This window comes from Lepidochelys kempii, chromosome 11, assembly GCF_965140265.1.
Source record: "Lepidochelys kempii isolate rLepKem1 chromosome 11, rLepKem1.hap2, whole genome shotgun sequence".
NCBI classification, from domain to species: Eukaryota; Metazoa; Chordata; order Testudines; family Cheloniidae; genus Lepidochelys; species Lepidochelys kempii.
The window spans coordinates 13,753,317-13,767,533 of NC_133266.1; the positions used below are offsets into that span (position 1 = coordinate 13,753,317).

General features: G+C 43.8%; 2 protein-coding genes across 8 annotated transcripts in view; one reads left to right on the forward strand and one right to left on the reverse strand.

The window, feature by feature from the left end:
* STEAP3 (STEAP3 metalloreductase) overlaps positions 1-14,217 on the reverse strand; it is a 67,949-nt gene that overhangs the window by 27,121 nt on the left and 26,611 nt on the right. For all 7 annotated transcript variants that reach the window (XM_073305227.1, XM_073305223.1, XM_073305225.1 and 4 more), the window contains exon 5: positions 8,188-8,408. In XM_073305227.1, the coding sequence (XP_073161328.1) occupies positions 8,188-8,408 (221 nt within the window). The remainder of the gene's footprint in view (positions 1-8,187; positions 8,409-14,217) is intronic.
* Positions 1-14,217, forward strand: part of C11H2orf76 (chromosome 11 C2orf76 homolog) — a 222,661-nt gene that overhangs the window by 27,113 nt on the left and 181,331 nt on the right. The gene's annotated exons all lie outside the window — the stretch shown is intronic.

The window sequence follows — 14,217 nt, forward strand, 5'->3', positions numbered from 1 at the left end:
CAGGAAGGGTTCTGCTCTTCTTTGAAACCAGATCTTTTCCCCATTATTTCCTTTTGCTGGACTTCAGCACATAGACTTGGCAATTATGAATGAGCCTAGTAAAGAGGGACAGGAAAGGTGAGACTTCTTTTTGCTGTCCCTCTTTACTAGGCTCATGGAAAGGTGAGGCTTCTAGGCTTTACTAGGCTCAGGAAAGGTGAGGCTTCTTTTTGCTGTTCTTAGTGGCAATGGACTGGTTGTTTTCTATCTTAGATAGGTTAACTTGTCAAGCCTTCCCTTTTCTCGCTAAATGTATTCATCCCTTCCTTGTGCTTTTCTTCTCTTCCCTTCTTGCCCCCTCTGCCTACTGCCCACATCTTAACTGCAGCAGGTTTTCATGGATGCAGCATTTGCTGTACAGATGGGACAGCAAAGATTCACTCCAGTGGTACACAATTCTTTTTTGCATCCATTAAGGGATGCGTGCCCTTCCCGAAACAGAAGCTATGTCCCAGCCGTGATCTGAATGAGGAGAGTGTCAAAGGATCCTTCTGAAACAGGTTCTTAGAAAATTGCACATACCATAACCCTGTCCACTTCTTGATTTAAACAGAAGTGTAGTTTCACCATAGAGCTGTGTGCAATGGGTGGGGAGAACTATAGCAAAGCCCAAGAGCTACTTGCATGATGTATCTTTGTCTGAAGAGAAAGCCAGCAGGTGTCAGCACAGCCTGTTCTTCAGTATAGCAAAGCCCGTATGAGCAAGGAAATATTTAGCATTTGTGAAGAACAGTTCTTTGTGAACTAGTTTAACTTGCATAGCCTGTGCTAGTTCTCTGGGGCCGAGCGCTTATGCTTTCCTTGCAGACAGTGTTGCATTTTATATTGAAGTCAAAATGCTGATGTCAAATCTTAAATTCCTCCTGTTAGATTAAGAGCATTCTTTGCATAGCCAGTTCCAGCATGTCTAAACCTTTGCACAGCTTGGATGTTAACCTCCCCATATCATTCATTTGGTGTGTTGTCTGGAGTATACCAGTTTTAGGTTGCTGAGGTGTATTTATCTAGCTTTAAAATAAGCCTGTCTTAACTTCAAGGTGAAGCACCCAGAGCAAACACAAACATACATGCAAAATCCATCACTAAATCTTCAGCAATACTTAATGCCCTCCACCCTGCCCTCCCGTTAGTCCCCCCCACCCCGTCCCCCGTGCAGCGAGAAAAAGGGAATCTTGCATTGAGGCCTCCAGGCCACAACATCTGAGCTTTGATCAACTCAGGTGGGATGTGAATTCCAGTGCACAGAGGTGGCAGGCTGCAGTGTTGTGAATTGATTCACTCAGCTATGATGGCTGAAGTTCACATAGATTGTGCCCAGATAATGGGCAACAAGTGGTGTGTAAGGGGATGTAATGGACTTCCTTACAGTCAGACTCCCCTCTATCTACATGCATTAATTTACCAGTGCAAGGCTGGGTACAGAGGAGATGAAAGAAAGTAAAGTTGAAGTGTGGGTGCGGGCTGGCCTGTCTGATGTTTTTTCCTTAAATCTTCCAGTTTTGTTTCTCTTGCTTTACTCCTCTCTTCTGGCCTCATACTGTGGAAATTACTCCAGGGATTTTCAACCTTTTTTGTGCATGAGCAAAAAACTGTCCTAGGCCCCCAGAGAATCAGTACAGTAATCCACAAGCCATTTAGTTCCCATTAGTGATGAATAATAAATGGTCAAATTTCATTTTATATCAATCACCCCCAATGTAAAAATGAGGTAGTAGGGGAATGTGATGGGTGGGTTACTGGTGGTGCCAATGGGGAGGTGAGGAAGACGGGGTGGGGGGATGGTTCTCTATTCTCCCAGCAGCAGACTTACTTCAGGAGTGTTGTGGGCCTGGCCCTGTTGTAGCATGAAACAGAGCTATCCCAGGAGCTGGGAAGGAAGGAGAAGACTGAGGAGCAGATGTGAGATTGGGTTAGGGATAGAGCAGAGGAGGGACAGCAGGAAAAGTGGAACTTTTCATACCTTCCTACACCCTCTGTTGCACCCTAGAACCCACATGATTTTGCTTCACCCCACCAGCGATCCACGGGGTGCGGCCCAGCAGGCATCCCTTCATGATCCACTGGTGGGTTAAATCTTATGGCAAGTCCTGATTTACAGAAACCAATTCCTTTATAATGTAGGGACCAAATTCAGAGAGGTGGGGGTAGGAGTGTAAATTGGGTGCAAGTCTGAGTTGGTTGTGGATACACTGAAGAGACCAGAAGAAGGTGCAGAGTATATAAACTTAGACTCACCTCTGCATTTGTCAAGGCCTCCCATTTTGCCAGCTGTGGCATGTAGTGCTGCACAGCTGAAACTTTCCCTATCATCTGAGAGCTGCTGGTAGGCTCTTGTTTTACATCACACTTGGGTCTAATTCTGCCAGCGTTGTTATCTGCACCTACGGGGTCTATAGGGATGAGGGTGCCAGTGGACTGGGAAAACATGCCCCAGGCATGTATATTCTATATTCTGTTCTATACTCCACATGTGTTGCTTAAGAGGCCAGATCAGGAAGCCCCTTTGCATCAATGGCCTTAACGTTAAAATGTCAAGTATTGGGCTATTCCCACATTGGTGTGCAGTTAAGCCTCAGGCTCAACCACCATCTAGCTGGCATGAACTAAATCAGATTAATAGTATTTAGTCAATGACTTCACATAGAATTAAACAAGTGGTGTAGAGAGGAAGGCCCCCTATAAGTCATTAGCTGAGCCTCTCATTTTCTTTTTCTATTTTTTCAGTGGGAATTTGGCTTAGCAGAAAGCAAATTTGGCTCTCTTCTAGCATCTGCTTTCCTACTACTCCCTCTAGGGTGCTGAATGAGACATCTCTTTAAGAGCAAATATTTGATAGTAGACGACTCTTTAATCCAGGAGAAAGAGGGATAACAGCTGATTTTGGCTGGAAGTTGAAGCTAGATAAACTCAAATCAGGGGCAAAGGCAAATATTTTTAACCGTGAGGGTAACTAACCAGTGGACTAGCTGGGTGTGGTAGATCCTCCATCACTTGCTGTCCTTAAATCAAAAGTGGACATCTGCCTGAGAGAGATGCTCTAGGTCAATTACAAGTCATTGGGTTTGTTGCAGGAATCATCAAATTACATGGCCAATACTACACAGGTCAACTTAGATTGTCATAATGATCCTTTCCAGCCCTACATCTATGAAAAGTGATTCATTTGCTCCATGAACAAGAACAGCAAATAAGGTTATATTGTACCCACATACTGTACATCACATGTTTAATTTAAATTATCTGGCTCTGAGTTTCACATAAGTTCTTGGTAGTGGGACACTACTCTGTATAGGAGTTCTGCAAAACTGCCACTCACTAAACAATAAATTGAACCAAACATCCCTAGTGTAACAAATCCATTGTTTCAAAGCTAAGGCACAATCTACAGATTCCACTAACTTGATGCATGAAATATTGAGATAGAGAATACACAAACAGTGACAAAACCTTCAGATGTAACAGCTAATATACCTGTGCGAGCCTTCTTGGTGACTTGGAGAAATTTTATGAAATACACCTTCTAGCAGTTTTCAAGCAATTGCATCCCACTTAAGATTTAACCATAGTTTGATAAATCACTTTGTCAGTAAATCCCTGAAGAGCAGGAGACCAAAAACATTGCTAAAAGCCCTGTATAATAAGGAAGGCGTTAGAGAGCTGTACCTGCAGAGGCTAAACTTTAGCACAGGAATTTAAATTAACTCATTAAAATCAATTTACAAATTAGCTCATTAAAATGCTACACTGCAGATCTAGAAGTGGTGGATCTGTTATCCCACTTCTTTGCGGTAGTGCCTAAAGGAACTGAGGCCAAAGAGACAGTGTTAAAGATTGCATCTTTCCACTCTCACTAAACTCATCCATTGTCCCCTTCTTCTTTAGCTCTATATTAAGGCAACTTTTTGCTTACTGAATTAAGCTCTGCTATTCATGAGCTGCAACAGCTTGTATTATATCCATGATCAGCACCCACAAAGGCCTACATAATTAAATATCTATTACAGCGACAATGAATGCAAATGTGTGGAATATTCCCTCTTACACTGATATGACATAGAACTGACAAGTCTATCAGAGCATTGGTCCTTCTAGGTAATATCTTTTCCCATCACAATAGCAAACACCAGCTGCTTACGTTATTGGGTTTTGTTTCTCACATTTAAATCCTGGACAATCACGTCGCTTTATTGATAGCTTTATTTAACAGAAAGATACTTTAGATTAACATTGAATTGTCTATAGAAAAAGAGACAGCACACAAGAATGAGTGAGTACTGATGCCATTATACAGGCACATTCATTCTATCTTTATAGAGCTATAATTCTAAGACTGAGAGGCCAATGATGAAAGAGGATTAAAACTGGCCCTGTTCTCACAGCTTTACAATTGGTTCTTATACCCCAAAGGTACAAAACAAGGAAAACAGAAAATAAAAATACAAACAGTTTGCCATTTCAGCTATAAATCTTGCAACAAATATACAAACACGGAGTACAAAAGTAATATCAGTAACAAGGAAATGTTTACGCTAACATTCCTCAACCCCCTAGCTACATCAAATAATGCAGTGGGGAAAGAAGTTAAAAAGGCAAAGAGCATTTTCAAAGTTTTCTTAACACTTTTTAAAAATTATTATTTCTACAAAGTCAGAATAAATTATTCAAAATTTTAGTATCAGGGATTTAGGATATAGACCCCAAAGGGTAGAGTCATTCTGAAAGTTGCACAAGTTAGGACTTAAGTTCTGTAGGTAGAGAAATTGGTCCCGGGGTAGTCAATTATTTTTTGTCAAGGTCCAAATTTCTTGGTCAGGGTATAGGCAAGATCCAGACACCAAAGAAAATAATTAAAAAAAACAAGAATAATGATAATAAGTAAATAAAAATATTTTGGGGTTCAATCAAAAGTGACTGGTGGTCCGGATTTGGCCCACCTATTCACCCCCCTGATTCTACAGGTTCAGCCCTACCACTTCTTGCTCTGTGAGTGATCCTGTTGATGCCAAACCCTATGTCTCAGTGCAAAAGTTATCTTGATATTAAAAAAAACTTTTTTTTTTTTTTTTTTTTTACACAAACACTGAAGACAAAGCCTAAGGCTCATGCAACTTTCTGTCCCCCTCCTCTTTTTTGCCAACAGTGTAGCAGTCTACCAGGTTGCCTGCTGCAGGGGAGCGAGAGGAAGCACAGATGTGAGAATAAGCATCAGAATCAGGATTCTTTACCTTAGCCAGAAAATGTGAAAACTAGTGATTTTATGTTGGCTTTGCCTGATGATGAAATACAGCAGGAGGCTGGAATGAGTAAGTGGACTGAATTCAAATTCGCTTCCAGGAGTTAAATTGAAGTGGATGGAATTACACCAGAGGTGATTTTGGCTCAGACCTCTCGCAGAAGCTGTAATTTGCCATTCAGATGCACATATTACTGTCAAATCTATCTGCTTTGCGAGTGACATTAGCAGATAATGATCTGGGCATGGAGGGGTTCTCGATAATTCTCCCTGCCCTGAAAGGCACAACAGGGACACACAGTAACTCACTTCTTATTGAAGGAATTATCATGTGATTATGAAATCCAGCACACTGACTCGTCTTGATTTCCTTTAATTTAGTAGGAAGACGTGGTGTTTTGAGATTCCAGGGTGACTCTTATACAACAGCAGAAATACCTGAATATCATCAGGGGGACTATTAATAGCAGCTTGTAAGTCTTATTCTCCTCAGCAGTTTAAGGCTGAACAGCAAGTTCTGATCAGCAGCAACTTTTAAAATTCTCTGGTGATTCAAGTATTGACTCCTGTCATATCTTCAAGGCACTGTCCAGCAGCAACTTTTGTACTTTACTTTGTTGTAGGAAACCAGGTTATTACAACCAGATCTTAACATCTTACGTTCTTGAGACATTCTTCTATTTCCTCTGGAGTCTCCTTTTTAAAGGATCTGTTGTAAAGCATGGCAGTCGTCGTAGACAAACAAGTTGGAATCTCTACGAGGCAAAGACTGTGGATTTGCATGTGTTGTAAAGCATCTACGACATTGGTGTGTTTTCAATCAAGAATGGTGTATTAATTTAGACTGTGGACAGTCTGAACAATCATTGTGATAAAAACAAATATGGGGTCTGATTCTTCCCTGCCTTGCAGAGTGTGGGCATCGTTCACCCCTGTGCCAAGGAAGTGAGAAGTTCTGCCAATGATGCTAGTATTTTTATTTAGCGTGTGCGTAGTCGTCTAGCCAAGCGATGGCATCTTCAGTGGCGGGATGCAGTTCTTCTAGGCCACCGCTGACCCTAGTCAGCAGGCGTTCCTCAACAATGTGCGGCATCGTCTGTGTTGTGCCGCAGCTGCACAAAGGGCTGTCACAAAGGCCCCAGTGGTACTGGTTGGCTGCACAGAGACCTTGCCTCGTCTGACACCTGTTCAACAGGGACCATTGGCAATGGGGCAGGTCAAAACTAGGTGGGCAAATTGTGGGGTTGGCGACGAGGGGCTGGTTGGGGATTATAACAGATATCCATTCCTCTCGCCAGAATGTTTCCGCCCTAACATCCTGACGTGGCGGATGAGACCATAATGGGCGACGTGATGGCAAATGTGTAACTGGTGGTTTGAAAAGGTCATTGTGCAGTGGCAGGCTTGAGTTGGCGCATACTTTCTCCAGTAACCTGCCAGTGGCAACCTCTCGTCTGATAGGAGGAGGAGCAATATTGCTCAGAACTGGAAGCCAGGGGAGTGGAGTCGGACACAGGGTGCCGGAGATGATACGCATGGCGGCACGTAACTGCATATGATGCTAGTGTATGACACTCACTTTGTAGCTGAGTAAATGACCGTTGAAGGTGAAAGGCACTGGAGAATCAGGCCCATAATGAGTAGCTGCATTGGTGTCCATTCCATGACTGAGACTTGGTCAGAGACAGATGAGTTTTAGCCTTTGTGAGAATGTTCATAGCTGTAAAGCCGCGTTTTTTGGATGTACTGGATCTGTCACAGAGAGGGCAGATGTGTCATTGCTGGTGGTGAAACAAATACACCTGATACAGTAGTTGTTGTAGATGTAGGTGGTTTGAGTTTAATAAGAGTAGTTTCAAACAGCGTCGCCCCATTATTCACTGCTAATTCAGCTGGCAGCTGTCATTTTCCCAGTGCCCAGAGTCAATATCATGAAGCTGCGAGTCCTTTTGGAGGTTATCGTTACACTCCTTCCATTAGGGGATGCACTAAACTTTGGTTTCATATCGCTGAGAACATGTGGTGGCAATGACCACTGCAGATTACGCTAAGGTGTAAATGCACTTCAGGCACGGTGCTGTCTTCAAAATCTATTATAACCTTTGGAAATAAATCAACTCTTCCAACTGTACAAATATGCACATGCATCGCCCACATCTACAAGACCAAAAAATACACTGTCCACATTTGAGAAAGTAGTGAATACTGAGATGTGCCATCCAATTTGTTGGGTCCAGGGATCAGGTTTGGAAGCACATCTCACAGTTCTCCAATAATGTTTCTGCTGTGGTGGCAGGAGTTAAGTAGTTTATGCTGAGGTTTATACTGTCCTCATTCAGCTTCAGAGTCAACTTCCCATGTGGAAGAACACCAAGGACCGCTCACACTGCTCAGAAACATTGTTTTGGTTTAGCAGCAGATTCAGATGGTCCATCAGGTCTCATGCAGAAGGATTTCTTTATAATCATAGGGGATTCAAATGGTCTCCCTGGATATTTAAAAAAGAGAGCAGCTGGGGCCCCAATAGAGAAGTGTCAGTACAGAGTACCACCAGCTACTGTCTCAATAGACCAATACAACCTACAGAATTCCATTCATTTTCTACATATATTTACAGCTGCTCTCTCAAACGTCATGATGATTTTTTAAGGCAATAATCATGCTAGCGAATCAGCAATATATTTTAAATACTACTGCATAAACTAGTTTCACGGTAACTGATTTTCTAAAGTCACCAACTATGAATATCAACCCACAAGGCAATTATACCAAACATACACAATTATGAAAAACCTCGAGAAATCTTCATAGTGCTTTGAAATTCTCCATCATAAGAGAGGCTTTGCTACACATTACTGGAACTTTCTCCGCTTGAATATTCACTAGTTGCACTGGGCAGTGTGAATTTCACGTACCTTCCCTTTTCCCAGCCGTTCCGAATGCGCCGCAGTCTTCCGTGGATACAGGGCAAACGAAAGAATATTTTCGCTAAGATCACAGTACATGGCACCAGTAGTGTGAGTGTGTAACTTGGTGGCAGATAGAATTTGTATTGGTTTTCATCAAAGGCCCTTGTCCATCCAAAGGTGAGGGTGTGTAGGGTGCTGACTACCAGGGCAATAAATCCAACGGTGGACTACAAGGAAAAGAAACACGCTATTTACTGAGGTGCCATTATCACAGTAGTAATACTTAGTGCAAATAAAGCCCTGAACACTTTCATGGCACTTTGCTAAAGTAAGATATTCCCTGTCTGCAGGGCGTAATAGCTAAGGATTCGAAATCCGTTCCCACTGAAGTCAATGGGGGTTTAGCCATTGGCATTGCTGTGAGCAGGACTGGGCTCTAGACAAGACAAGCATCTTCGACGCGCAGTATAACCATTAACGAACTCTCACCACCTCTGAATACGTGCTATGCTCAAGTTAGTGATGGGGAAACTGGCGTACAGAGGTTGAGTGAACAATTGAAACAGAAACAAGCTGGTGTAAATGATAGCCTAGAGTGGTTTCTCTGTCTCCACTCTGGGTTTGTGCAGGTCCCACTGATAGCTGCAACTGGGGCAAATCCCAAGTGTATGCTATGGTGAAAGCATGTATTAAATGGCTCATTTTAAAGAGGCCTGCACAGCCAGCAGCTGCTACAGGGCCACTTATTTAGGAGCCTAAATATGGACTTAGGCGTTTAACTGTAGTCCCCCAAAATCTTGATCAATGCTTCTTGTTAGTCATGGCCAAGAAACATTGCCTTCCAGAAGCTAAGTCAGGTGATTGGGGGTGGGGGTTGGGGTGGGGAGGGAGCCGCACGAATGGTGGGGTGGAGTAAAGATCAAATCATCTTATTTGGAAAACAAAAATCAGCTGGGAAATTGCTGCTTCTAAAATGTTTCCTCCTGGTTTGTGATTGTTAGTCTACAGTTTTACCAGATTTCTCAAAAGTAACCTTGTTAGTAATGACAAAACAGACCAACTGTATCTGTCCCTCAGTGTAATTAATTGGGCATTTAAAAGGATTGGGAGGTGGAGAAGAAAGAAGCTCTATGGAATCTACTTCCTTATAAGTGGTACTTAGCTAGCTACTTAAATGACCTGCATCATTCTGAGCACCTAAGAGTCATTACTGGATTTCATCCTTACAACACCCTTATGATTTAGGGAAATATTATCCCCACGTTAGAGATGGGGAACTTATCCATGGTTCTACAGGAAGTCAGTGTCAGAGTTAGGACTCAAACATGTGTTTGCTGAATACCAGAGCAGCACCTTATCCCCTAGAGTATCCTTCATACCAAACCCATCCTTTCTTCCTACTCAAAGTCTCATTAAATTCCTAAGACTAAGAGATAACAAGCCTCCCCTCCCACAACTAGATCAGGAGAGGTTCATCTTATTTGGAAAATTAAGAATGATAACTAGCCGGAATGTGCCCTGATTGCAGTTGAAAGATACAGTGCTCCTAACAGCAGCAATCGACTCATCATGGCTCATACATCATTTATTTGCTGTTAGTTCTCACCGGCAGCAAAAATCCCTGGGTGAAAAGTGGCAGGAAGTACCAGCTTGTGACTCATCTTTCAGAGAAAAGATTTAAAATGGGGAGGAAAAAAAATGTACAAAGTGAAGCAATAACGTTCTGCATTAGGCAAAGTGTTCTTTTGGAGAGTTAATCCAAAAGGGTTTTCACATAAGTTATGGCACTTGAGGCTGAACTTAATTATTTTTTCCCCCTTCAGTTTCTTTTTAAACAACTGTTGGTAGAAGTGAACCAGAAACAAAAGTTAGGACAAAAGGAAACAAAGCATCACAGTGGATCAGTTAGTATTAAATGAAAAAAAAAAGCCTACCTTTAAATGATGTTAACCTTGTGACCTGAAACAAAACACTAATAAGCAAGGAATCCCTAGATAAGGCTGTAACTCAGTCCAGAATCATGGAAGTTCCTTAGAGTGCAACAGTGGGCTAATTCATTAGTTATACAAATGAGCAGTTATATAATAATATGATGTTGGCACCCAATCCAACTCCCACAGCAATCAATGGGAGACTGACTGTAATGGGAGATGTATTGAGCCCTCTACCTCCTACAATGTTTGTATGTTGTGTGCTACTGCCCTCTACTGACTAAAGTGTCAATATGTGGGATCAGCACTGCCTAGTGGCTAAAACACACACATAAGCTGAGTGTAGTAGACACCTGCTCCTGTCCTGAGGGGCTTAGAACAGCCCTCAGAGGGCTGTGGCTGGGGACAAGAAGCCTGGGCTGATTGGGGAAGGCAGCAACAGCTGGGGCTACGCCCCAATCAGGCCCAGCTGGCCCCACAAGATGCTGTGAGCCAGGAGTCCAAACAGACTCTCTGTGCATGTAGAGAGAGAAGGGCCTGGCTGTTGGGGAGCCTAACTAAGTGCCTAGAGTGGAGCAGGGCTGGGGGAAGGCCAAGGGAGCTCTGGCCTGGAAACCTCCCCCCCAGGCTGCGGCCTAGTCGAAGGCCAGTTAGGTACTGGGGTTGCTGGGGGCAGCCTGCGGGTAGGCAGAGGCAGCAGGTCCAAACCACCCTTGCCTGTGATGAGTGGCTTATATACTGCAGTCAGCCCCATTGAATGGGGGCTAGATAGTGACTGGGCAGTAGCCAAAGACTGAGGTGAGGTGGGGAGACCCTGCAAGTGAGGGGTTACTGCCGGGGGCAGCACACCAGCATACAAGGGACATGGGGGCCTGTCCTAAGCGGGCCACTGGCCTGCAGCGGGTGCTCCAAGGCTGGAAGTAGAGCTAATTCCCAGGACACCAGCAGGAGGTGATGCAGGGGTGAGTCCCACATGCTTCCACTGAGAGGGTTGGAAGGGAACCTTAGTCCAACCCCCTGCTTTCAATTGCCAATTTTTGCCCCAGATCCCTAAATGGCCCCCTCAAGGATTGAACTCACAACCCTGGGTTTAGCAGGCTAATGCTCAAACCCCTGAGCTATCCCCTCCCCCCAATACATTCTAGGGTACAACTACACAGCAACAAAAGACCTGCCGCAGGGAGTCTTAGCGCCAGAGTCAACTGTCCTGGGCTTGCAGGGCTCTTGCTGCAGGGCTAAAAAGAGCAGTGTAGATATTTAGGATCAGGCTGGAGCCTGGGCTCTGAAACGGAGAGTGTCTCGGAACCCCAGGCTCTAGCCTGAGCCCTAATGTCTACATGACTGTTTTTAGCCCCACAGTGCAAGACCTGTGAGGCTGAGTCATTTGACCCCAGCTCTGAGACTTGCTGCCATGTATGTTTTGTTTTGTTCTGCTGTGCAGACATATCCCTAGAGGCTGTAAAATGAATGCACAAGGTTGAAAGTCTCACAGGTTACTGGCCTAATAGGATGAAGAAGCTGCCAAGCATCCTGAAAACATGTGTACTAATTTGCCAGCATTTCTAGCACTGATACGATATTGGATCTTGAAGTCATGTAATTCTTGCTGTCTTCCTCAGTTCAGTTTCTAGCTAAGAAACTATTTGATTAGCAATACAATTTTTTATGCTGTTACCGTATGGGTTTACTGCCCATGTGGGATTCCATTAAAACAGCATATGTTGAAGTACTCTAAAAAATGCTATGTAAAAATAGTACCTCCTTACTCAATTAGTCTGCTTCCCACGTGTCTTCTATTGTAGAGAGGTTCTTATACCACCCTCGTATCCATAGTATCTGGGAGCATTCCAGTAACGAGGCATCAATGACCATGGCTAACATCTGTCCCATGTGGCTTGTTTAGACTTGTCTGTACACTGAAGTGTTCAGAGTGATCTTTTGCTTCCTGATAAGTCTACTGCTTTTACTCCTATTAGCACTGCAGAGTCAATAGAGCAATGGGGAAGTGAGCTGGATTCCATTCTGGCTCTCTCATCATCAACAGAATGGTTAAAGAACTCCTGAGTCTTGATTTCTGGTGATGCATGAGCCAGAAAGAAGCCAGGTCAGACTGACGTTCAGATTCCAGGGGGGGTCTGCAGGGCTAGAAGTTAATAGGCAAAGACACCCTGCCCCCTTCCACACACACCCCTTTTTCAATCTGGAAGTCATTCCAAGAGGACAAAAATGGAAGCGCCGTGTGCCATTTGAGTCAGTTTTAAAACTGAAACACCCTGGGGAAAACAAACCATAAGGGAAGATGAACAATTTCTCCATTTAAGTCAAGTTACACACATGTGCCATTGTTAAAATAAAATGCAATGTGTATATCATGTATAGTTCCCATGAATTTTAAATATTGAGATATGCAGGGACTACTGTAAAATTGAACGTTTAAAAGAATAGTAAATCCTCGGGATTTGTGCAGCCGCACAAGCGTGGTGTTGCTACTTTAAGGTTGCACACGCAAGCAAGTTTTTGTCCAGTTACGCACCAAAAGTATATTTTAATAAGAGTGGAGTGATCAAACACTACAAATATACAGTGCTCACATTACTGAATAAGGCCTGAAACGATCCAGATGAGAACTGGATAAAAATAATGCCTGGATTTATTTTTTAAAAAATTGCTGATGGACAGAATTCCCAGAAGACCCTCGGCCAATTTGATTTGCCTCAAAGCAGGCAAATAAAGAGCTCTGAAGTTGGAATTTCATTTTAAACACATCACTGCTGGCTGAGGCCAAGATGGGAGCAAAGCTTTGATACCAATAGATGTTCAGCTTGCACCTTTTCAAATCTTTCACTCTTTTCAAACATTTTGTACAGCATTTTGAATGTGAAGAACTATGTAAATCTCAAGTTTATTATAACCCCTAAACACTTTGGATAAAGTGTTCTGCACTGTACAGTGCACAGTATAGTGACTACATCTAGAGACAGTGAACAAGAATATATTGTATTCCACCATGCATTCATTTAGCAGGAAAAAATAAACATCTGCACATGTACTTTCACTTCTAGTGTGCAAGGATAATAAATGCATCTGCTGTGTTAGTTTCTCCACCTATCAGGAAATGCATTGCCAAATTGCTTAAACACTAATAATCCAAAAATTCCTCGTTGGAAAATCTAGAAATTGGCATTTCAAAAAAGTTTGAACTTGCTTCTCCGACAAGATATGTCCACAGGAAGTGGACCTTCTCTTGCCTTCTCTGCATTCCCATCAGCTGGGTAGCTTGTGTTGCAAAGACATATTGTAATCCTGCACTTACAGAAATAGGTATAAGTGAGCTGGGATTTCCATGCACTAAGCCAGCCAATCACAGTGCAGGGGAGCCAGGAGCTATTTTGGAATAGGGAGTCATTTATCTGGTTGATACCAACGCTAACACATTGTTAGAATGAATTGAGAATGGTTGCCAAAGGGCATGTACTATGCTCTTATTAAATGCACTAGTAAGAGACAGCTGTGCTGGCTTCCAGGACTGTGTGTGCATGGTATGTCTACACTGTGATGACAAACATGAGGCACCAAGTCTCAGAGCCTGCGTCAGCTGATAGGGGCTCAGGATGAAGGGCTAAAAATAGCAGTATAGACACTGTGGCTCAGGCTGGAGCCTGGCCTTTGAGTAGGGTGACCAGGTGTCCGGTTTTCGACTGGCACACCTGGTTGAAAAGGGATCCTGACAGCGCTGACCAGGCCTTTGACTGTCCGGTTGGCGGCACCACGCAGAGGGGCTGGCAGGCTCCCTGCTAGTGTCCATGCCATGTGGGTCCCTGGAAGTAGCCGGCATGTCCCCATCTCCGGCTCTTACTTGTAGCAGCAGCCAGAGGGCTCCTTCTGCTACCTCCGCCCCAAGCACCGCCCCCGCAGCTCCCATTGGCCAGAAACCATGGCCAATGGGAGCTGCAGGGGTGGTGCCTGCAGACGGAGCTTGCAGAGCTGCCTGGCCACACCTTCGTGTAGGAGGGACAAGCCGCTGCTTCCGGGAGCTGCTTGAGATAAGCGCCATTGGAGCCTGCACTCCTGCCTCCATCCTGGGCCCCAACCTCCTGCCCCAGCC